This window comes from Rhamphochromis longiceps, linkage group LG6 (genome assembly GCF_057381845.1).
Source record: "Rhamphochromis longiceps isolate RC_006_pf linkage group LG6, R_longiceps_female_GT1.1, whole genome shotgun sequence".
NCBI classification, from domain to species: domain Eukaryota; kingdom Metazoa; phylum Chordata; class Actinopteri; order Cichliformes; family Cichlidae; genus Rhamphochromis; species Rhamphochromis longiceps.
Window position 1 is genome coordinate 8,204,102 of NC_140562.1, and position 26,072 is coordinate 8,230,173.

The window sequence follows — 26,072 nt, forward strand, 5'->3', positions numbered from 1 at the left end:
TATTAATCGCTATTCTGTTCTCTGTCCCTACTGTTTGGAAGCTTGTTTGTCCTCCTCACCACACCCCAAATGTCCACTAACCATGTCTCTCTGCCTATACTATTACAGTACTATTACATTGCCTCCAATATGTATGCTTTGTAGACCTTTTAATTCTTCGCTTGTGCTCTTGTAGTGAATCAATGCTTTTATTGAGTGGTAATTTTTCAGCTGTCTAAATGCTCTTTTTCTGTTCTTTACCGCTTTACTTACACTCCTCATGCCACCAAGGTACATACAGATTATTATATCAAGTTCCTTTACCATTATTAATACACACTAGCCCCACCCTATCCATAAAATCCTACTAGCACTGGACTACTAGCACTGGACTGACTAATCTGTACCTGGCTGTAGCTCAGGTGGCAGAGCAGGTCAGCCACTAATCAGAAGGTCGGTGGTTCGATCCCAGGCTGCCTCCGGGCTGCATGTCAAATATCCTTGGGCAAGATACTAACCCCATGTTTGCCTACTGGTGGTGGTCAGAGGGCCCGGTGGCGCCTGTGTCCGGCAGCCTCGCCTCTATCAGTGCGCCCCAGGGCAGCTGTGGCTACAATGTAGCTTGCTATCGCCAGTGTGTGAATGTGTGTGTGAATGGGTGAATGACTGAATGTAGTGTAAAGCGCTTTGGGGTCCTATGGACTAGAAAAGCACTATACAAATGCAGGCCATTTACCATTTACCATTTATTCCAGTCTCCACAATAGTGCAAGAATAGCTGTGGTTAAAAAGAAAATGAGGAAGAATATGTCGCAGAAGCCCAGCAAAGAGGATACAGTGTACTCCTGTAAGCGATGTGGTAGCAGACATGAACCTAGACAGTGTCCAGCTTATGGCAAAAGATGTTTGAAATGCGATGGAAAAAATCATTTTGCCAAACAATGTCTGTCGAAAGCCAAACCCAAATCAGTGCATGTAGTTGAAGAGACTGACTTAAGCGAGACTTTCTTTGTGGGCATAGTGTCACTTGAGGATGTAAAAAGTGAGCATAACGAAGCAGAGGACAGTGAGCGATGCTCAGATTATGAAGACACGTGGATTGTTTCACTCCCAATACAAGGAGCTTTGGTGGCACTAAGGATTGATACAGGTGCGCAGGCGAACCTAATCAGCATGACAGAGATCCATGCCATGAAACCAAAGCCCAAAATAATAAAGAAAAGAGTACCTCTAAAAGACTACAATGGAAAGTATATTGAGAGCAGTGGTCAATGCAGGCTTAAAGTGACAATAAAACATAAAGATTATGATGTATTGTTTAATGTTGTTCCAGAAGGTCGTGAATCACTGCTGGGTGGCGTGACATCCAAAAGATTGAACCTAGTAGAAAGAGTGTATCACATCAGCTGTCCAGAAACAGAAAGTGGACAGCGAGGAGCAGTTGACTCCATTGTACAGCATTATGAGGATATCTTCAAAGGTTTGGGATGTCTACCATGCAATTACAGTATCCAGCTGAAAGAGGATGCAAAGCCAGTGATCCATGCACCACGTAGAGTCCCCGCTCCACTGAAGGACCGTTTAAAGAAAGAACTTAACAGGATGTTACAGTTGCAGGTCATTACAAAAGTGGAAGAACCGACTGCGTGGGTAAACTCAATGGTGTGTGTGGATAAAAGGAATAAAAACAATGATTTGAGAATATGCATGGACCCTGGCGATTTAAATCAAGCCATAAAACGTGAGCACTACCAGATACCAAAGCGTGAAGAGGTTGCAAGTGAAATGGCAGGCGCCAAATACTTTTCAAAGCTAGATGCAGCACAGGGTTTTTGGCAAATAAAGCTGGATGAGAAAAGTTCAAAATACTGTACTTTCAATACACCTTTTGGCAGGTATAGATTCCTCAGAATGCCATTTGGCATAATCTCAGCATCTGAGATTTTTCATCGTGCCATGGACAACATGTTAGAGGGTTTACAAGGTGTTCGCTGTTATGTTGATGATGTGGTTATATGGGGCTCCACCCTACAAGAACATAATGAAAGACTGGTGAAGGTGCTGCAGCAGATGAGGGAGAATGGATTAAAGTTAAATCGTGACAAGTGTCATTTTGGTGTGAAGGAAATAACATTTCTGGGAGACAAATTCTCTGCTGGAGGTATTGAGCCAGATGAAAGAAAAGTAAAAGCCATCGCAACAATGCCACGCCCGACAGATAAGAGAGGTGTGCTCAGAGTGATGGGAATGATAAACTTTGTAAGAAAATTCATACCTAACTTGTCAGTGCGAACATCAGCACTAAGGGAGTTACTTCGTGATTCCATAGAATTTAAATGGTCAGCGAGGCATGAACAAGAATGGAATGATTTAAAAATTGATATTTTTCACTGTTATGTTTATGGTCTTCCTACCTTTACAGTTGAGACAGATCATCGTCCTTTGGTGTCAATCATTAAGAAACATCTGAACGAGATGTCACCGAGGATTCAACGTCTCATGATGAAACTGCAAAGGTACAGCTTTGACTTGATATACACACCAGGAAAGCATTTAGCTTTAGCGGATGCACTGTCGCGAGCATCAGAGGTGTGTCACGCAAGCTCCACTGAGAAAGAAGTAGACGATCATGTTAATATGATAGTGGAGTCTCTGCCAGTGTCTGACGCAAAGATAAAACAAATATGCGAGGAGACAGCTGCAGACAGGGAGCTGCAAACGGTGATGGAAAATATCCAAGGGGACTGGCCCAAAGGGTCTTGTTCAAAGTATTATCATGTTAGATCGGAGCTCAATGTGGTAAATGGACTGCTGTTGAGAGGCAATAGGATTGTGATACCACATAGTCTGAGACAGCTGATACTTCAAAGAATACATGAGGGACATCTGGGAATAGAAAAGTGTAAAAGGAGAGCTAGAGACACTGTGTACTGGCCTGGCATTAATAAAGACATTGAGACCATGGTCGGAAAGTGTGAAACATGTAACAAGTTTCAGAGCAGACAGGCAAGAGAACCCATGATGATTCCTGAACTTCCTACAGCGCCTTGGAGGAAAGTCGGAACAGATTTATTTCATTTTAATGGGAAAGACTATCTGTTGGTGATAGATTATTACTCTAACTTTCCTGAGATTGCTCTGCTTACAAGTACAACTGCTAATAATGTGATCACACATGTGAAGTCTATCTTTTCCAGGCATGGAATACCTGAAACTGTCATTAGTGACAATGGTCCTTGCTATAATTGCAAAGAATGGCAGAATTTCGCAAGAGAATACGGCTTTAAACATGTCACATCAAGTCCTCAACATCCACAGGCAAATGGCAAGGCTGAAAAAGGAGTGCATATCATCAAGCAGCTTCTGAAGAAGGCTACAGACAGTCGATCAGATCCTTATTTAGCTATGCTGAGCTACAGGACTGCTCCTCTTGACTGTGGTTTATCCCCTGCAGAATTGCTGATGAATCGTAAGCTACACACAACTTTGCCCTGCTATGCAGAAAGCAAGCAGAGTGAAGAAATTATAAAAAAGCAAGAGCATCTGAAATGGAAGCAAAAACTGCAATACGACAAGGGAACAAGAGCACTTGGATTGCTTGCAAAGGATGATGTAGTGAGAATCCAAGATCAGAATGCATGGAGCAGGAAAGCCATTGTTCTTCAGGAAGCAGGTCCGAGATCATATAACGTAAGAACTGAAGAAGGTCATGTGTTCAGAAGGAACCGTCGTAACTTGCTGAAGACTAAAGAGACATTTCAGGAGGAACAATATGGTGAGGAAGATGAAAATGTTGATGTGTCACATGCAGAGACAGTGTCTGGTTTAAAACCACTGGATGGACATGAGCATGTGGAGAAAAGTGCAGTTGTTTCAGAACCTGTATTGAGGAGGTCAGAGCGTAAGGTCAAGAGACCAGTTAGGCTTAATCTGTAAAGCTATGACTGGATTTGTTTTTATCTTATATTCTGATGGTGTTGAGAGAAAAAAAAAATATTGTTGTAATACAAATATGTGTATATGTTGATTCGTGGGACCTATGTTGTCAGAGAAAAGGGGATGTGGTGATGTGTGGGTGTTCATGTGCCAATGGGGTTTTGCCAGTAGGGGGCGCTGTATTTGAGAGGGCTCATGAATGCCTCTATAAAAGAAGACTGACTTGTGAATGAAAGAATAAAATGTTTGGAGCAGACGCTCGCAAAACACAAGTGGATACTGTGTAATTATTCAAAGCTATACGAAGACAACACAGTGACCACTCCTTCCCCTTTACCATCCTTACTACCATTCCTAATAACCGTATATCCATGTGTAAGTTCCACTTTTCCACTGTTTTAACCATGTTTCCTGGATACATATTGCATGTCATTTTTTTGTAATTGAGAAATAAAATGACTATAATGAACTACCCCACGAGTTTGAGCTAGGATTCGTACCACTTATCATTTCCTCAACTCTCTCCCATTCTGGACTCATGATTCCCAGGTATTTGTCTGCAGCCTTCACAATTTAGGATTTGTTCAGTTTGAGTTGTGCAGTTTATTACATCCACCACAACTAACACAAAATCCTTCTTGCTCATAACCAAAGCATCTTTCTTTATTTTGGTAGGTCCTTCACAAGAGGTTGCTTTCTGTTTCAGCTTCTCTGACTGAGAAACTCTCTTTACCTCTTCTACATCACTTCTACAATCCCTACATCTGAGTTTTGTTTTGTTTTTGTTTTTTTGGACTTTGTGCATTGCCCCTTCTAATGCTAGCTAGCACTTCAAATAACTGACCCTGATTTGGATGGATGGATTCTTCATCATCTTTTTGCAGCTCCCTTCAGGGGTTGCCACAGCACATTACACAGGTCTGCAACCAAAAATTGTAATATAGTATTGATTTTTTTTTCATTGCTGCTGTGCTTTTTAAATGAAAACTCTTCAAGTTTTGCAAAAAAAGAAAAAAAATGTATGCAAATATCCCATGCAGCTGAAATTTTTTTTTTTGCAGGCCTGTGGTATCTGCCTCCATCTCACCCTCTCTCAGCATCCTCCTCTGTGACACCAACCCTCTGCATCTCCTCTTTCACTACGTCTTTACCTCCTGCCTGGCAGCACTATCTTCGTTATCCCCACTTTCACTCCTCTGCACATGTCCAAACTGTCACAACCTCGCCTGTCAGACTTTGAGCTTTCTCTGATGTACTCATTTTTAATCCTCTCCATTCCAATGTGTGAGGAAGACTCCCCATTTATATGAACATACTGGGTTACATTAGACAGTAGCTTTAATTACTATGCCATGCATAATCTCTTTAGTGAAATATTATGGTCGGCAGTGTCAAACACTGCACTGAGGTCTGGCAGCACAAGCACAGAGATGAGTCCACTGTCAGAGACAGCAAAGACAACAAAGACAGCTGGGTCAAGTATTGACTTTTTAATTAATGGTTTAATTATTGCCAACTGTAATACTTAAGCCCATTAATAGAAATAATCATGTTTAACATCAAAACATGAACACTAGGACTTCTTTGAGCAGTCTTGAATGAATGGGATCTATTAGACACGTTGATCGTTTGGAGGAAGTGATTGTTGATGTTAGAAGTTTCAGTCTGAGAGAATGAAAAATTTAGTATCTGGTTTTGGGGGGGTTTCCACCTTTTTTCAAGCCCAGACTACTTGGATTATCTATCCACAGATAAAAAAACAAACACATTAAGATGAACTATTTTCTGCTCCAGCAAGTCATCTCCCTCCAAGTGGCAGATGACTTGCTTTATCTTCTGAGTTACAGCCACCCCATTAAATTAATTAATTAAAATAAATCCCTGAAAGTGGCGATGTTTCTCCCAGGGCTTGAGTTCAACGACATCTATGTGTCTCATATGGAGAATTGCTCAGCGGGATTTATAGTCCTGCAAATGTGTCCATCTGGGTACACGTCAGAAAGAGAGGGGGTGAGGGGTTTTCACCCACATGAGACATGCAGTCCTCCACAATCCTGACTGCAGTATGCTGGAAGTAGATAACATAAGAAACTGCTGTACATAATTATATATCTGTGAGATGATTATGAATATTTTTCTCTAACTGTTAAATTTTTATTTGTGGAGAAATTCATGACATCATTACTAGTTATGGTTAAAGTGATACAGAATCCACACGCATGAGGATATAAAAGAATATTAAAAGAATAATCTACTTCTCTGGGAGTAGAGTTTAGGTAGCTGCTCTATACTGTTTTGGCACATAGTATTGAAGCAAGTAGAAGTAGAAGAATTATATCCTTAAATTTAGTTACAACACTTTCTGAAAGACATTTCTTATAATGAAATGTGTTCCCCACTGCTGTGTAATCCATTACTGTAAAGTTAAATGTTATTAAGAAATGATCACATAAATAAGGGTTTTTGGGGAACACTATTTATGGCAGCAATGATTTAATAATAATAATGGATTGGATTTATATAGCGCTTTTCAAGGCACCCAAAGCGCTTTACAATACCACTATTCATTCACTCTCACATTCACACACTGGTGGAGGCAAGCTACGGTTGTAGCCACAGCTGCCCTGGGGCAGACTGACAGAAGCGAGGCTGCCATATCGCGCCATCGGCCCCTCTGGCCAACACCAGTAGGCAAGTAGGGTAAAGTGTCTTGCCCAGGGACACAACGACCAGGACAGAGAGCCCAGGGATCAAACCGGCGACCTTCCGGTTACAGATGCGATTCCCAACCCCCTGAGCCACGGTCGCCCACCATTTGACAGTAGAGAAAGATGGAAGAATAGTTTTATGAATATCGTTTATCACAACTCTGTAACTTTAATCTCTGTTTTACCAGGTTTTTCAAAAAAAAATAAAATCTAAAGAATGTCACAAAATATCACGTCTAGTGTAGTTAGAAAAGTATATTTTAACTTTTGCATTCAGTTGCTGGGTGTAGTTAGGTGCTGCAGTTGTCTGCATTGCCTTTTGCCAACATTATGAGCAGTTCTTTATAATAATCATCAATAATTAAGGTTGTGTGAAAATTATGTAAGGTCTGTTTAATGCTAGGCATAAACATAGATATGATTATGGTAACCAACCATTGGGATAATAGCATTACTTCTTAAATAGCATTACTTCAAGTCTAGGTTTAGTTATAGCCTTTCCTCACCCATCAGTTTATCTCACCTTAGACAGCATTTTAATTTAATTTTCAAAGTCAAGTCATAATTTATATGGCCACAAAAGGTCAATATCATGAAAACAGAGACAAAACTTCTTCAAGAAACTGCTATGTTAAGTGTGTCCTTAATGTCTTTGTCTGTTTTTATTATGACATTTCAAGGGCAAGCATGTTTAATATATATCGAAAATAGTCAGATAATGAAGACCTCAAGAACTCAATACATGTTTATATGAAATATAAGCAGTATACAAAACGGAAGGGACTATGTTGGACATAATTTACACCTCGAATGAAATTAGCCCAGGCAATAATCTGTTCTGTTAAAAAGCAACTTACTTACATTTAATAGAAAATGAAGTTATACCAGAGGTAACGTTAAGAGTGATCATTTTCACATTTCCATCAGTGAAGGATGCGTTTTATTTTGCTGTTACTCGTTCATTTGACTGTAACACCATGAGAATATAATGAAAATTAACATGTGCTTAAGGTGAAAATGATACGAGTTCATAAGAAGAAATGGAAGCAGATGCCTTTATATCTTCAACAACCCTGTGTTTATCACAGTTTGGGCATTTTTCATATCGTATAAGAAGATTTTAAGCTAACCAGCTAGCTTCTAACCAGCAGCACAAACATCAGCTCTCTTGTGAAAAAAATAGCATACCAGAGTTCTTAAAAGCATACACTATACATAACAAGAATCACAATAATACTGCAATTAATATCGCTAATAGTATTCTTATTAGTATTATTATTAAACACTAAATGCAGCAGTCACAAAGCTTCAGACTGAAAATTTCATCAAAGGAAAAACTTAAAGTGACATGCAAACTTTCTTCACTCCATCCTCTTCCATCGTCTTTGTTGCCATCCTTTAGTGCAGTATATTTATTAAAACAAAAAGTTTTTCTTCACAGTTTCTTTTTTTTGTCCAGTTCACAGCAGTGAGAACTCCTACTGGCTCAGGTTTCAGTATCAGCAGCTGCCATTGACTGAGCATAAAGAACTCTGATTGGGTCTCAGTCTGTTTGGCACATCATCCAATTGACTTCAGAACTCTTATGAGAATACTATGCAGGTGCACATGCAAATGTGAAAATATATGTCAATGTATAAGCAAGGCGTGTTTGTGTTTATGCTGCAGTTGTGATGTGCTGACCTAGAAAGAGGGATGGGAACATATACTTCTCATATATTCTAAATATTTACAGAACCATATAATTAAAGGGAGCAAATTTAGTCCACCTCAGTTTGTGAAAACAGTATCTGGGGCTCTAAATAAAAGCTTTCATCCACTCGTCCGTTTTCTTCCGCTTTTCCAGTTCGGGGGGGAGCCTATCCCAACTGCCATAGGGTGAGAGCAAGATGTAATTTACACACACACTTTTTGTTTAGATCTTTGAATGCAAACGTTCTTATTCTCTTTTGAATAAATTATTTTTTTGTCTGATAGTCTTTTTTTTTTTTGAAAGAAAATAGAGCGTGTCTTTAAAATTAAATGCAATTTTTAAATTCTAGATCTAGATAATAGACCGTTTACTACACTACAGCAGCCAACAGAAAGTGATTGTTTATAATATGGCACTGATATGAGTAACATTAGCCTATTTTGCTGCCAGTGGGTTGCACTTTATTGTGCCTTTCAATTTTTATGTATCAGCAAGTTCAAATTGTGAATATACAGTCATAGATGCCATGCAAAACCCAATTACCAAGGAAGATCTATGAAAATAAAGAGTGGTTTCTACAAGAATAGAAGAATAAAAACTGGTTTTTAACTGGTTTCAGATCAGTTTTAAAAAAATTATTATATTACAAACAAAGCATACTGACATGTGTAGGGTGTTACCAATTAATTGGGATTCATGAAATAGCCCTGTTGAATGCCTTATGAATGTGTGTTTCTGTTTTTAGAGCTTATTAAGGAATTGTAAATATCTTCACTTTGTGGAAGTGCAACAAAAAATGATTAAAGTACCCCTTCAGTGTCTTCATGACAAATGACTGCCAATAGCTGCCAAACAGCTACACAATTTATGCGACTTGTCTGTGTATTTTTTAGTCCCTGTTAGTGTCCATATTCAGTAAGGATACCAGTACATTAAATAACTGCACAAACTTAAAGTTGCTATTTTCTGTGTATTTATTTATAGATAAAACCAATAATATTTAGATAAGCACTAAAACTAACCTGGGGCTGATGCTTCACAGAACTTTGCTCTAAAACTCAATCTGACCTGCAGTTTTTGATCGTTTTAATTCACCTTCACTTAGCTGATTTTAATTCAAGCCTATGTTTGTGTGTGTTTTCCCTTTATTTGACCCAGCTCCGAGTGTATACCACCTATCTCAGTCTTTAACTGGCTGGGACACCTTGCATTGCAGTTTGCTTCTGCTAACATACATTTTTCTTTCTTATCACCAACGAGTAAAACTTCCCTTACTAACCACACCGTGTGATTTTTCCATAACCAGGGTTGAATCTCCATCTAGTTTTCCTAACTCTATTTTGTGTATATAATAATGGTTAAATCTATGATCCTGTAGTTAACAGTCCAGCATGAAAAACAAGGAATGTAAAAACTGCCAATGTGCTGTTTACACAAGGTGTTAAAATATATTTAACGGATTCAACATGATTTATTATGTCTATTTTATAATTTCATATGCTGATCATTAAACGTTTAGAGCTGTGTGTCACACAGTCAAACATAAATCACTGTTAAGCTATTGCCCAATGAACAAGAGGAAAGTGTAAACATATTTACAGTAATTCTGCAAAGACTATAAAATATTCATGTTACCAAGAATCCAATTAAAAATTTTAATTGGATTAAACACTAAATATTTGGGGAATTTTGTTTAATTATTTAACATATCTTGGAGTGGACAACATTTCATGAAATGCATTATAAACATTAGTAATTGCTTCATTTTAATCGTAATACTGATGAGTGGTCAGTTTGAGCCAGGGATATTCACTTTCTCAGATTGCATTTGTTGATGCTTTCGGTATCACACCTTGCTCAGGTACTTTTTAACCCATTTCAGCCCATTCCTGCATAAAATTTGTATGTTTTTGTAGTGTTGTGTTGTAGAAGTGTTTATACTGTGTACCCGTGGTTGCCAGTCCATGCATCCCTTAATCTGGTAAAAGTTTCCACTCATTAGGGATTTTCAGGGAAAAATAAGGAGAAAAAATAGGAACAATAGCAATATCATTATCTGCTACCACAATTACTAATATTTTATGGATGTGATATTTCATTTCATCAGTCTGCTTTTATAACTCCTGATCACATTCCTGATTAATATTGTTATTGCGTTAGCATCATTGTTTCTTGTTGTCTGTACAAGAGGGGGGGAAATCCATTAAATAATGATGTGTGTTTGATTAGAAAACTGTCCACTGTGCTTGATTGCTTTTCATGAATTTGTATATGAACAGCCATTCTTCTCACTGATGGTCAAGTGACTCTCTTCATTGATGGGCAGGTCATTGCTGAAGCCTGACAGCCAAGTGGTGGGTAGACATCTGTCCAGTCTTTCTAGCTGTAAGGCACTGGCTTGGATGTAGTCAGGAGAGATCAGTCATGCTGAGACTCATGGGTAATCCAGGACGGAGGTAAGCCACTGGAACACGACCATTCTCGCTGGTCGATCCTGTGATAGACAGACGGGCTTTGGAGCGCATTGCATCCGTGAATTTCATCTGTATAAGGACAAAAACACATTAACCACATTTTCATCAATGACACGTAACTTAAAGCTGCATAGACAGGGTTAGAATCACCAGTTAACCAGAGTACTGAGAGGAATCTGCCACTGTACTTCATAGGCACTGGACTACTTGAATCTTTTTTTTGTTGCACTCACCAAACCCTTTAAGTTCCCCACTTATATACCTAATTTCATTTTTCAATCCTTTATTCACAGGTAATACTGTACAGCTGCTAACATAGCCTTTTTTAAGAGAACGTGCTTTCTCCTGGAAACCCTTTTAAGCCTCCTATTTCTTTAAACTTTAATATTTAACATACTAACTGAGGAATGTAGAATTGTGCTATCGCTGGTACTACCTGCTGGACATTGTTGATCAAGGGTCCAATACTAGCTGATATGGCTGATATGACTGATTACAACAACCTTGTGAACAGCCTATTACACTTTCTTATATAACAACTATTGTTGGGGTACCAGGGTGTGCTATTGGCTGTATTGGCTTTAGAGTTGTGGCAGCCGGACTGTCACTGAACCAGTGACTTTGTCCTAGAGCCCCCCAGGGGGTCCAGACCTGGATGTAGCATTAGGAGGGAGCTGCTGAAGTTAAGGAAAGACTGTTGGACAGCTGTGCATTCAGCTGTTGCGAAACAAGAAGGAGCTGGGCTTTGAAACAGCTGCTGGACTAGACGTGGACAGAGCATAGATTGTGTGGTAATGCCTTGCTTTTTGACTGTTTTATTGAGATTTTAGAATATCCCCTCATCTGCTTTTTTTGTCTTTTTTATGGTAATATTTAACAATTGTTATCACTCTTGTTCCTATTACTATTTCAGGTACAGAGGTACTTCCAATTTATACTTGTGTTTTTATTTGTGGGGAAAAATTTCTTTGCCCCAATGTCTGTCTTTGGGCTCCTATAGGCTCTTTCAAACCTAGGAGGCATTGTTTTTCAGCATAATCTGCTACTTAGCTTGACCTTACCTTTACCATTTGCCCGCTTGGCTGGTACACATATGAACAAATCTGTGTGTAACTCGTGTGTCTGAATGTTTTTTACACAAGTACAGAAGTCCTTCAGACCATGTATGTGAACAAATGATAACCTGGTTGTCTTTTAGAATTTAATCACAAGGCTGAAATGAGTGCTTCTGCTACAACTGCTAATTGTTATTATTGATTTCCCAAAACATTGTATGCCACAAAACCCTCAGAATTACAATAACAATTATTACGGCATCAACATTTTAATAAGCACTTTGAGCGCTTATATAGATACAGCAGAAAAGCATTACACGAGAACCAGTCCATTTACTTGAGGCAGAGTGTCTCAGGGGAAACAATATTCAGCAACCTGTTGTTTGAGCTGGAGCCTCACTTTTTGGTTTATTTATTTATTTTTAAGTGGTCATTACTCCTGTGGACACATTCTGAAAAGCAGCCGTTTTTTTCTGGCTTGCTCCTTGGACCTCGGACACTATTTTAAGTTTCTTTCACTTCGTTTTTGCTTTAAACAGCTTCTTTCTTACATATTTACCACTCTCTCCACTTCACCTCCAGGTAACCTTATTTCCTTGTGTAGCAAAATAGGGGTGTGCTGCATGCAGCCCACTGACTGCTAATATGAGTCTAACTTAGCCTGATGCACAGCTGGACTGGCCACCCAGTGGGCTGATTTTTTGTTTTTACATTCACATGTGGTCTCTTTTCTTCATGATAGAGGTTTAACCTGCATTTTTGCAATGTACTGTGAACTGTATTCACTAATAGTGATTTCTGTAAATGTCTGTCAGTCTGAGGATGATGATCATCCAATATTGATTTCAGGTTCTTGTGCACAGAGGCTTCTCAATATTTTTTTGAAACTTTTAACTAAATTTACTGTAAATAATGAGATATTTAAGCTCTTTGCAATTTTACACTGAAGAACATTATTCTAAAATTGTCATACAATTTTACAAGTTTTTGTTTTTGATTTGTATTTTTGCAAACCTCTGATATCTTTCTTTCTGAGAAACTCTGCCTCTCTAAGATACTATTTATACACAATCATGTGACCTGTTCATTAACGTACATTAGCTGCAAAATGTTCCTCCTACTTTAAATACTTGATGTGTTTTCAGTGAGTGATTGAATAAAGTTGAGGTTTAATAATAACTGCATTCTGTTTTTATTTATATTTCATATAGTGTTCCAGCTTTTCTTTGACACTGGGGTTGATAAGTGCTGTATAACACTCAATACAGCACTTGATATAAGATTTTCAAAAGACTGCATGAAATGATATGAAATGTTTTGCTTTTCTTAATATTATATATTGTATATACTGTATATAATTCCATTGATACATTGTATTAATGGATAGTGGCTGTAGGCCAGTAAGTCAACTACTAATTATCTTCTATGGTTGGTGGTTTGATCCCTGGCTGCTCTTAAGTCTTCTTGCACAAGACACTAAACCTTAAGTTGCTCTCCAATGAATATATGAATGGCTAAATGAGGCATGTTGTATAAAGCACTTTGATTGCTCAAGCAGAGTAGAAAATCACTATATAAGAACAAGTCCACTTACCATTAGGAAAGAAGCTATGTCAAACTTTAAGTATACTATAAAGAAAATAATTAGTGGCAGCAACTAACCCAGCCACCAGGGCACGTGTATGTGACGAGGTGAGGCCAAACCAGTGTCCTCCTAGTGTTGGTCCCAAACCCAGATAAATGAGGAGGGTTGCAGCAGGAAGGGTCTGCAATGTAAAATCTTTGCTAAATCAAACATATGGATCATCAAGAATGAGATTTCCATACAGGAACAGTCAGAGCCTGGCTTAACAGCGACTCCCTTCTGTGCTATCCGGTCTTTAAGTCTGACATAGCCGTTTCCGGGTCCAAACTCCACTTCAGGTCCCAAAGTCAAACTAACACTGCGGCATCACTTAAAGTTACAAACTGTCTAAATTCTTTCATCTTTAATCAGTGATCAGTTGTACCAGGTGTAACAATTAAGTTTAACATCCAGGAAAACAGAATTTATGAAATTTAATCGAGTTAGAAGTTAGCAGGAAGTTAGCTCGCTAGCTTCCACCTAAACATGATATAGCATGTTCTGACTGAGGGATTTTGGAAAAAATTAAAACGTACAGCTCTGCTATCACTTCCAACATAAATGAAGACAGAAAACTAAACAGCAGTGACGTTTGTAGGGTTACTGAAGTTGGGCTAGTTGGTATATAATGATGTGCTACCTGATCGCTAGTGACACAGCTGTGTTAGCTTAACATAAACGCTGTGAAGCTGGAGGATGAACGCTAACTTTTTCCCCCTCGATAAAAGTTAACGTGAGAGTTCCTGATGGTTAGGGACAAATGCAATCCCATGGCAGGATGCTGTAAACAGACCAAACTTCAGTCAGAACAACTGAGATAATCCATATACTGCTGCATGGGCTGGGCTGTAGTTGCATCGTAAGGGTTTAAAAACTGAGCTTTAAAATGATGGTAACAGTAGTAATAAAAACTGAGAGAGGCCGACAGTGATCACTGACTTTTATAGGGGCTTGTTCAGATTAAATAGAACCGATACAAAGCATTAAAACATGTTAAAAACACAATAGCCTTAATAAATGCAGAGAGGTTTGGACCTGGAAGCAGGGTTCATACGTGATCACTTAAAGACCAGACTGGCCAACAGGGTGTATCATGCAGGCTGAAATTTCACGACTCCACTTCAGCCAGAAGTTAACTGAGAGGCTCAACATCCGGTCTTATATGTGATTTAAGCACTCTGTTATTTGTGTTTTTTGCCAATAATATCCTTTTTCTTTATTCTTAATCAAAAAAATAAATTAAAATATGAGTTTGAACAGTATGTTAACAGAGAAATGTAGTCTGAGGATGTCTGTTCTAACATCTACACATTTTGTGTGTGTAGACATGATCCACTATAATTTTTAACAAGAAAAATAATGTTAAATGTTGTAATTAATTATGCTCACTACTGATCAGAATATAATCAGTTAAATATATATTGTTTACGTTTAGCCAAAAGGATGAGAGTAAGGCAATATAATAATGATTCTAAAGACAGGCCTAATTCAGGTCGAACTGAGAGGCTGGGTAGGTAAGGCCTTGAGAAACATGAGGGTGTGTGTGTGAGGGAATGAAGCAAGAGCCACTCTGATCGTTGAATTTCTGACTTTAAAAATACACAACTGAAGGGTGATGGCGTAGATCAGTGGGTGAGCAGGGCACTATACACCATATGGCTAGAAAGCAGTAGGCCTGGGTTTTAGTCTGACCTGCAGCCCTTTGCTGCATGTCTTCCCTTTCCTCTCTCCCTACTTTCCTGTCTGTCTACAATGTCTCTATCAAATAAAGGCTAAAAGCCCCCCACCCAAAAGAATCTATAAAATATATTCAATTTGGGGAAAAAAAAGTCTTGAATAAATAGTGATTGAGAGATGTCTGTGAAGGTTCTCAGTCATCCAGGTCATCATAGTCAAAGGAGCTTGCAAAGAAAAGTGTCCCAGATTTAAACCCAGTGGGAGTATCCCCCCCAAAGAGGGACAAAAGGCCCATTTCCTGGGCCATCTGACCTCAGGAAATCGCATGATAAAGTGGGACAAGGTTTCACAATGAGCTCACCCGAAGCCCTGGCTGATTGGGACCCACACCCGTTTTCACACCTTGGCTCATGTGATTAGAGGATCATCAGGGGGTCCTTTTGTCCCTCTTTGGGGGTGTACTCCCACTGGGTTTAAATCTGGGACTCTCAACCATTTGACCTTAGAACTAGAGATGGACCGATCCGAGATTACGTATCGGCATCGGTCCGATACTGACCTAAATTACTGGATCGGATATCGGAGAAAAATAAAAAATGTAATCCGATCCATTAAATATCACGAAAGCACCTCACAAAACTTGCAACACGCCGTAACTCTCCTCAGAACGTTAGCACGTCGGAGCAGTGTGGTCACGTGATAGAGCGGCTGTGGCATGCGGGACCTGTCGGTGGTCTGGATAGCATGTGGAGCTTCGCTAGCAACCCGGCATTTCATCTCCGACAAAGTTATCCCGAGAGAAGTAAGGCAAGTGTGTAAGTCCATCTCTGAATGTTTGTAAAGCATTCCTGCGTTAAGCTTAACAAGCGACTGCCTCTTCTTGCTGCTACTTCAATCATGAAACTGCTTAATGATCAGATAATCGGCTTTTCTGTCGCGAGTCCATCTCTCTGGTTTGTTTTTGGCCCACTTTGCACCAGAAAGAGGAAACCAGCGGCTGAACAACAGCAGCACATTTAAGCTTGATAAGCTGTTGTTAGAATTGATTTAATATTACTTTCTACTCGAGGATCTTTTTCTACATAGCTGACGGCTGGTAACTGTGCAGGGGCGGATCTAGCAAAGTTTAGTCAGGGGGGCCGATAGGGCATTAACAGGGAAAAGGGGGCACAAAGACATACCTTTCTTTCTTATTCTCATTTAAAATGTCTAGCTTTTAATAAATAATTATCTGACACCCAAAGTTTTAATTTGATGTAAAATGAATAGAAGTCAATTACTGTATATAGTAACTATTAAGTCTAATATATATACCCTAGTAAGCTATAGTACTTTTTCCTTTGGGAAGGTACCATCTGTGCAGTCTGCAATTTTGTTGAAGAAAGATTGTCATGATCCTGGGTCCTTTTGACCCAGCATTTTGTGTTTTCTCTTCGATTTTGGTTCTGTTCTTCCTTTGTTCAGTGTTTACTCTGTTCTGCCCGTGTGTTCCTGTTTTATTGTGAAGGTCTGCGTCTTATGTGAGTGTTTTCAGTTTGCCTCCCTAGTCTCATTATGTTAATCACTCCCAGCTGTGTTTCCCACCTGTGTGTAATCTCCCTGTGTTCTCTGAGTGTATTTAAGTTGTATTTTCTGTCTTAGTAATTGCTGGTTCGTCTGTGTTGTTTCCCCTTGGTCTCCCTGCGTCTTCCCATATGTATTTCTCCGGACCTCCCTGCATCCTCGTTCTGGTTTGTCTTATTAGTTTACCCAGTTTAGGTTTCCAGTTTCATGTTTTGTTGCCACCGCTGTTTGTACTTACCCACCCCTGTTAATAAACACTCACCTGCACCAGAGCTGCTGCCTTTTGGGTCCTTCCTACATTCCACACGGCTTGCCCCAGCAATCCGTGACAGTACGAACCAGCCACCATGGACCCAGCAGCAGTAAATCCGTCCGAGGAGCTCCAGGACGACGTTACATATAACGTGGAGATTCTCCTCGGGCTGTGGCTTGAAAACCCTCCAGAGGAGCTTCGCCGCACCGTCGAAAGCCGGCTACAACGGCTCTTTTCCGGCCTGCCATGGCTTCTAAAATCGCTTCCTCCGACCATGCAGGCTTTTCTCCAGCACACACCTCACCTTCTCTCAGCCACTCCTGCCTCGCTGCCCGACTCGCCGGATGTGATCTTGCCCGGCCCGTCGGAGCCGTCTGCGGGGAGGAAACGCCGATCGCGCCGCCGACGCGCCACCCCACAGCCGGACGTTCGGACTTCTAATTTACCGGCTGTGGTGAGTGAGGACTCTGTGTCTTTTCCAGACAACGTGACTGTTCATTCAGGGGCTGTGTTTTGTGTGGCGGATGTCAACGCGAGCTGCGTATCGCCTGTGCAGCTACTCCCAGCTCAGTTAGCTCCTTCGCAGCCACCCTCAGTTCAGTTAGCTCCCTCGCAGCCACCCTCAGTTCAGTTAGCTCCCTCGCAGCCACCCTCAGCTCAGTTAGCTCCCTCGCAGCCACCCTCAGCTCAGTTAGCTCCCTCGCAGCCACCCTCAGCTCAGTTAGCTCCCTCGCAGCCACCCTCAGCTCAGTTAGCTCCCTCGCAGCCACCCTCAGCTCAGTTTCCAGTGTCCCCCTCAGCTCGGTTTCCAGTGTCCCCCTCAGCTCGGTCTCCCGTGTCCCTTTCAGTTCAGTCTCCCGTGTCCCTTTCAGTTCAGGCCCCAGAGCCACCCGTGTCCCTTCCAGTGCCGCCTGTAGCGCAGGCCCCAGTAGCTCCAGTGCCGCCTGTAGCGCAGGCCCCAGTAGCTCCAGTGCCGCCTGTAGCGCAGGTCCCAGTAGGTCCGGCTCCAGTATCCCCGGTTTCACTCATTCACTCCATGCAGGGAGAAAGTCTAATATCACCTCAAGGGGCTTTTCGCGGTTCAGCCGCCATTGGCACAGTTTGCCGCTCCAGGGCTTCCCCAGAGGCTAGGTCTCAGTCCCCAGCTGATTCTGGACCCCTGAAGTCTATGCAGCCACCTGAGAACTGCACCATGTCTGCGTTGCCTGGGCAGAGCCAGTGCTCAGTGCATTGCCAGTTGCCTTCGTGTTTGCCAGAAGACTCCATGACTGCTGGCTTAGTGTTGACTTCTGCTGGAGGGTCCGAGGGACCGCTCCGGCCTTTGTCTCTAGTCTCCGCTGGAGGGTCCGAGGGACCGCTCCGGCCTTCGTCTCCTGTCTCCGCTGGAGGGCCCGAGGAGCCCGTCCAGCTTCCTACCTCATCAGCTGGGGGGCCCGAGGAGCCCGTCCAGCAGCCTTCCTCGTCAGCTGGTGGTTCCGGAGAACCACGCCAGCCTCATGCCTCGTCGGCTGGAGGGTCCGAGGGGCCCGTTCAGCCTCCTGTCTCCGCTGGAGGGTCCGAGGAGCCCGTCCAGCCCCCTGCTGCAGCTTCATCATCCTCGTCTGGTCCAGCTTCGTCATCCTCGTCTGGTCCAGCTTCGTCATCCTCGCCGGGTCCAGCTTCTGCCTGTGCTTCGCCTGGCCCAGCTTCTGCCTGTGCTTCGCCTGGTCCAGCTTCACCTTGGCCTGGTCCAGTTTCGTCCTCGCCTGGCCCGGCTTCAGCTTCGTCCTCGCCTGGCCCGGCTTCATCATCGTCCTCGCCTGGCCCGGCTTCATCATCTCCGCCTGGCCCGGCTTCATCATCGTCCTCGCCTGGCCCGGCTTCATCATCTCCGCCTGGCCCGGCTTCATCATCTCCGCCTGCTGTGGCCTCAGCCTCGTTTGGGTCTGGAGCTAAGCGGCCGTTTTCTAGACCACTGGCTGGGCTACTGGCCGGCCACCATCGCCTGAGTGGCCGCCGTTGCCTTCCGCGCGGCCGGCCCCCGGACCGCCATCGCCTGAGTGGCCGCCGTTGCCTTCCGCGCGGCCGGCCCCCGGACCGCCATCGCCTGAGTGGCCGCCGTTGCCTTCCGCACGGCCGGCCCCCGGACCGCCATCGCCTGAGTGGCCGCCGTTGCCTTCCGCACGGCCGGCCCCCTGAACTCTTCTGTTTTGGACTCCTGTGCTGTCGGCCCCCTGGCCGGCCCCCTGGTCTTTTCTGTTTTGGACTCGGTTTTCCTGTGCTTTGGTGTGCTTTTCTTTTGGTTTTGGACTTGTGTTTTGTTTTTCTTTTTGTCTTCTGGCCTTCTGGTGCTCCTGTTTTATTTTGCCTCGAGCCCTCCGTCCTGGACCCCCTCCGCCCGCCCTGGTCGGGTTGTTTTCTGTTTTTTTTGTTTTGTTTTTGGGCTGTCGGGAGCCAGCCCTTGAGGGGGGGGGTTCTGTCATGATCCTGGGTCCTTTTGACCCAGCATTTTGTGTTTTCTCTTCGATTTTGGTTCTGTTCTTCCTTTGTTCAGTGTTTACTCTGTTCTGCCCGTGTGTTCCTGTTTTATTGTGAAGGTCTGCGTCTTATATGAGTGTTTTCAGTTTGCCTCCCTAGTCTCGTTATGTTAATCACTCCAGCTGTGTTTCCCACCTGTGTGTAATCTCCCTGTGTTCTCTGAGTGTATTTAAGTTGTATTTTCTGTCTTAGTAATTGCTGGTTCGTCTGTGTTGTTTCCCCTTGGTCTCCCTGCGTCTTCCCATATGTATTTCTCCGGACCTCCCTGCATCCTCGTTCTGGTTTGTCTTATTAGTTTACCCAGTTTAGGTTTCCAGTTTCATGTTTTGTCGCCACCGCTGTTTGTACTTACCCACCCCTGTTAATAAACACTCACCTGCACCAGAGCTGCTGCCTTTTGGGTCCTTCCTACATTCCACACGGCTTGCCCTGGCAATCCGTGACAAAGATGTTGAATCTATTTAATATTTCTTGAAAAATAATTGATTTCTGTGCATTTTTTTTCACACTGCATCAAATTAAGGTTGATTACGTCGATTAAGCATCATGAGGTGGCGCGTGAGGGGTGGTTCCCTATTTTTTATTTATTTATTTTTGTTGTTGGAACCCTATTAGTTAGGTTGCTTAATATTTATGCTAAGTACTCTTTAAAATACCAGAATAGGGAGGATGGTGTAGGTTTAAGTTTATTAGATTGATCAGTATTGCTGAACTATGAAAAAAAATTTTTTTGCATACAGGTATAGCAGAATAGCTTTAGTGTAGTTGTTGTTTTAAACTTGAGTATGAACTTATACAAAATGCAGCAAGATATTTAAAAAAACAGTTTTGTTGATTAAAAAACACTGTATCGGATTCATATCGGTATCGGCAGATATCCAAATTTATGATATCGGTATCGGACATAAAAAAGTGGTATCGTGCCATCTCTACTTAGAACTGAAGAAGCTTCTCGGATGAGAGGTGAAACATTTTCAAGCAACTTAAAGAAGTCCAGATGCTTTTTTTGCAAGCTCCTTTGACAGTGATTGAGAGAGTTTTAAAGAGAAAAAGTATTTGGATTAAGAGGGATTGTGCTAAATTGAATGTGCAAATGAAACCTAAACTGAATGAAACATGAAATGAAGCTTATTCATATTGGACTGAATAAATTAACGCAATTTTCCATGTTAGAGAGATAGAGAGAGAATGAGAATGATAATATCTGACTGAAGATCGGTGGATCTCATGCAAACACACCTGATTGGTTGATTAGATACCAGAGAGAGAGGTGGAGAGAACGGGACTTGACAAAGCATAAATTGGAGTGCCTAGAGGAGTCCCTGCAACCTGTGAGATGAGCAGTTCAGAAGACTGAATCTCACAACTGTTTGAAATGTCAGACCACATCGGGATCCCCTTCAGTTCACTCACCAGCCCCACCTTGGAGCTGAGGATGCCGTGATCTACCTGCTCAATTGTGTCTACACCTATCTGGACCAACCAGAGGGCACTGTGAGGGTCATATTTTTCGACTTTTCCAGTGCATTCAACACCATCAGGCCAAGCCTCACAGGTGATAAGCTGACAAAGATGGAGGTGGATGCTTCTATCCCAGGGGTCAGCAACCTTTAACACCCAAAGAGCCATTTGGACCTGGTTTTCACGCAAAAGAAAACACTTTATGTCTGCGCTATCTATGCTGTTGTGTTGGTATGTGTCGGGCTGTGAGCTGAAAAGCTACAGCCCGCTGTATGCGTCAGCAACCGTGTGGGAAAAGTTGTCAATAAAGAGATGCTGAAAAGCATGTTCATGCAAACATCGACACAATAGTGCCCTGCAGACTGTTCACAAAGCTGAGGGATCTGGGACTTAACAGCCGTCTGTGTGCATGGGTGTTGGACTTCCTCACTGGCAGAACTCAGGTGGTGAGGGTGGGCAGGTGCTTCTCCAACAGCATCACCATCAACACAGGAGCACCTCAGGGATGTGTCCTCTCGCCACTGCTCTACTCCCTCTACACTTCAGACTGTGTGGCCACCCATGGCTCCAACACCATTGTGAAGTTTGCTGACGACACAGTGGTGTTGGGTGCCATCTCCAACAACAATGAGGCGGCCTACATGGATGAAGTGAAGAATCTGGCATCGTGGTGCCAGGACAATCACCTCCAGCTGAACGTCAGCAAGACCAAGGAGCTGGTGGTGGACTTCAGAAGGGGTCAGCACAGAGACTACAAGCCCATTATCATCAATGGAGCTCCAGTGGAGAGGGTGCAGTCCTTCAAGTATCTTGGTGTCCACATCTCCTCAGACCTGACATGGGCTGCCCACATTCAGGTCCAGACCAAAAAGGCTAGGCAGCGCCTGTATCACCTACGACAACTGAGGAAGTTCAGGGTCTCTCCAAAGATCCTCAGGATTTTCTATACAGGCGCTGTGGAGAGCATCCTCACACAGAACATGACATCGTGGTTCGGGAACAGCTGTGTGAAGGACCAAAAAGCTCTCCAGAGAGTGATCCGTACAGCAGAACACTGCTGCAGGATTGCTCTCCCCCCGCTTCAGGACACCTACACCAGGAGATGCCGGACTAGAGCAGCGCAGATACTGAAGGACCCATCCCATCCTGGCAACAAACTGTTCCAACTTCTGCAATCTGGTAGAAGGTTCCGCATCTTCCGGGCAAGGACAGAGAGACTCAAGAGGAGCTTCTATCCCCAAGCCATCCGTGCCCTAAACACACACACCCGCCCTCTCACATCATCTATAATTGACTGAGACAGGACTCTTCCAGACACTAAACCAAGGCACAATGTACATTTCAATTCCTTTAATTTTAAATATGTTTATATTGTCTATCCTGTAAAATAGTCAGATGTCTATTCATATTAATGTACAGAATTCACCTGCTTGCTGCTACTACTGCACATTCACCCAGTGTATATACTATATGTGTATATATATATATGTATATATATATAATGTTCTTCCTCTACACCCCCAATTTTTGCACATGTCGAGGAGCGTGTCAGGCTACATTTCACTGTGTGTTATACTTGTATAACTATGCATGTGACGAATAATAAAGAACCTTGAACCTTGAACCATTAGTAATTCCTTTTGTGCATAATTTTATATTGTTGTTAATAATAAATTAATTAAAGCAACAAAACAACCTGAAGAGCCGGTTCGGAGCCGAAAGATCTGGATCTTTTTAGTGAGCCGAAACGAAAGAGCCGGTTCTCTAAAAAGAGCCGAAAATCCCATCACTAGTGTCGGGCTGTGAGCTGAAAAGCTACAGCCGGCTGTATGCGTCAACAACCGTGTGTGAAAAGTGGTCGTTAAAGAGATGCTGAAAAGCATGTTCATGCAAACATCGTCGTGTCTGCCGTGATATGTTTACAATGGGACTTCTGCTCCTGAACCTCTGCGCACAGCGTCTGCAAATCGGGGCTGTACGAAGTGACTTTCATCTTTACGCAGGACTGTAAGCTGCCATCTGTGAGGCGTGAGCGGTGTTTGTCTTTAACATAGTTCACGGTGGAGAATAGCTGCTGACATAATGTGGATCTATAATTGGCCTACCTGGGGTTGAAAGTCTCGATAAATGCGCGGCGTTTCGGCAGGCATACCGGCTTTCGCGAGTGTGACGCTTATTTTGAGCGATGAAAAAATAAAAGAATATAATTTTATTTTTATATTTCAATATCACAATAATCTTCCAATTTAGAACTACAAGGTAAAAAAGAACTAACATAAATAAAATACACTTCAGCTAAATACTTCTAATTTATTTTCCCAAACCACGCGGAGCTGCACTATAAGGACTAAAGAGCCGCAGATTGCCGACTCCTGTTCTATCCGGTCGTTAAGTGATGACGTGACGAATCCTGCTTCCGGGCCCAAACTACCCTGCGTTTATTAAGGCTTTCGTGTTTTTAACATGTTTTAATGCTTTGTATCTTGTTCTATTTAATCTCAAAAAGCCCCTAAAACAGTCAGTGATCACTGTCGGCCTCTCTCGGATTTTCTTACCGCTATTCATTTTAAAGCTCAGTTTTTAAAACCTTACCATGTAACTACAGCCCAGCTCACTTAATTTTTAGTTTTTCATCAGTATTTGAATGACTAACCTCGTATTGTGAATCGATTATCTCAGTTGTTCTGACTGAAGTTTGGTCCGTTTACAGCAGCGTGCCATGCGATTCCATTTGTCCCTGACCACCGAGAATCCTCACGTTAACTTTTATCGAGGGGAAAAAAGTGTTCATCCTCCAGCTTCACTGTGTTTAGTATGCTAACATAGCTGTGTCGCTAGCGATCACGTAGCATATCATTATATACCAGCTAGCCCAACTTCAATAACTCTACAAACATCACTGCTGTTTAGTTTCTGTCTTCATTTATGTTGGAAGTGATAGCAGAGCTGTACGCCTTCATTTGTTTCCAAAATCCCTCAGTCAGCACATGCTATATGTATTTAGATGGAAGCTAGCGAGCTAACTCCCTGCTAACTTCTAACTCAGTTAAATGTCATAAAATCTGTTTTCATGGATGCCTGGATGTTAAACTTAATTGTTACACCTGGTAGAGCAGGTAGAGCACACTGATCATTCTATTACAGATGAAAGAATTTAGACAGTTTTTCAACTTTCAGTGATGCCGCAGTGTTCGTTTGACTTATAGATATGCAACGGAGTTAGGGCCCAGACACGGCTAATGATGTCAGACTTAAAGACCGGATTGTGTCATGGATTGTTGATTACCTGACGGGAAGATCACAATATGTGGGTCTTCAACATTGTGTGTCTGACAAGGGGATCAGCAAAACAGGGGCACCACAAGGGACAAGCCTCTTTCCTGTTCACCCTCTACACCACGCACTTCAGCCACTGCACAGAGACCCATGGGTCCCATGTGTGCGACTAATAAAGGTTTATCTTATTTTATCTCTTTTATCTTATGAGTGACGGTGATGAAACAGAGTACCAGGCTGTTGTTGACTCATTTGTCACGCAGTGCGAGCAGAATCATCTGCAGCTCAACGTGGCAAAGACCAAAGAACTGATTGTGGACTTTAGGAGGACCAGGAAATGTGTTACCCCTGTTTCGATCCAGGAGGTCCATGTAGACATTGGGGAGGACTATAAATACCTCGGAGTACACAATGATAATAAACTGAATTGGGTTAAAAACACTCCCCCCATCCCCGTAGCTCTGGTATTCTTCATGAGCTCCTGGTTCTCTCTAGCCTGGGGTTGTCTACAGCTAAGCAGCTTCTGGTTTTTCATTTTATTTTTTAATTTACTGGGAGTCACTTTCTGACCTTTCAGGTCATGCCGACCTCCCTCTCCATGCAGATATAATGACCTCAATATGGCCCAGTCTTATGCTGACCTGCCTCAATTCTTTTCTCTGTTTTTTCTTTTCCAAACACACAATCATCTCCCACATTTTTGAGGCTCGTGTGGGTCATCAATCTTGTCCCATAAGGAATTTCCACCCGTTGATCTGTAGATAACCTATCATGTCTGCAGGCATTTCAGGGAAACTCACGCTCTGTAGTTGTTATTTCTTAGACTCACAGGCCTCCCTAATGGCTCGCTATTGCTCTGGACTCAGCATCCGATAAACTCTTGTGGGAATAAACCCCATTTCTTAGCTGGCGTCAGCCTTTATGTGGGTTTGGAGGATTTTGCTTTTATCTCTAAAGGTTTCACCCTCACGGCTATAGGAGAAGGGGACGCTGATGAAGTGCTTGTGGAAACTGTTTTACTATTTGCCAAAAATAAACGTATTGGCTAGGTATGGTGTTAAGAAAAGAAATGCAGAACAACACATGGTGATGGATTTTGTGAAAAAGATGGAAATAGCTGTGGTGAATATGTACTGTGAACATGATCGACTACAAACTCTCTCTACTTTTAAATCGTGTCTAAAACCCATCTGTTCAGAATTGCATACTCATCACTTTTAGTCTATTTTTCCTTGTTTAGCATTTATACTTACTTACATTATTTTTTTTTAATTTTTGTGTTTACTGTATGTTTTTATTTTGTTGTACTAATGTAAGGTGACCTTGAGGATCTTTAAAGGCCCCTATAAATAAAATGTATTATTATTATTATTATTATTATTATTTAAGAAGAGGGAGGATCATAGAGTGGCATATAAGAGTGTAGGTAAGTGTGCACAAGTGGACTTCACCTTACACAGATGGTGGGATCTTAAAGACATAGGAAGCTGCAAGGTGCCATCAGTGGAGAAGGTAAATTGTTTTCTTATATTGTGCAATGATGTTTGCATTACGTTTTCATATATGTTCAGGTAGGTAGGTTAATAGATGAAAAGTGGCACTTCCAGTTGATTTTAAACCAAAACTGTGAGCATGACCTGCTCTGAACCAGGCTTTGTACACAACAAAAGTTACCATGACACTGAAAATTCTGACTTAAAGCACAGCATAGCTTGCTAACTTTCTTTGCTTAATTTTGTTTTTTGTTCTAAAGCCAAAAAACAACAACCAAAACAGCAGCAACCAAAAAACAACTGTTATCTAACAAAGTCTCTCTCCCAAACCGTGAAATCCATGAGCAATTGTGTTAACATTAG

The 26,072-nt window shown here is 42.1% G+C and overlaps 1 protein-coding gene across 2 annotated transcripts in view; it reads right to left on the minus strand.

Annotated features, from left to right (window-relative positions):
- Positions 1-7,270: 7,270 nt before the first annotated feature.
- Positions 7,271-26,072, minus strand: part of LOC146667450 (glutamate receptor 2-like) — a 114,823-nt gene continuing 96,021 nt past the window's right edge. The window contains exon 19 of one of the 2 annotated variants that reach the window (XM_085409122.1): positions 7,271-10,859. In XM_085409122.1, coding sequence (XP_085265248.1) covers positions 10,725-10,859 — 135 coding nt within the window. In that variant the 3' untranslated portion in view covers positions 7,271-10,724. The remainder of the gene's footprint in view (positions 10,860-26,072) is intronic. The other variant, XM_085409121.1, reaches the window with a different exon arrangement.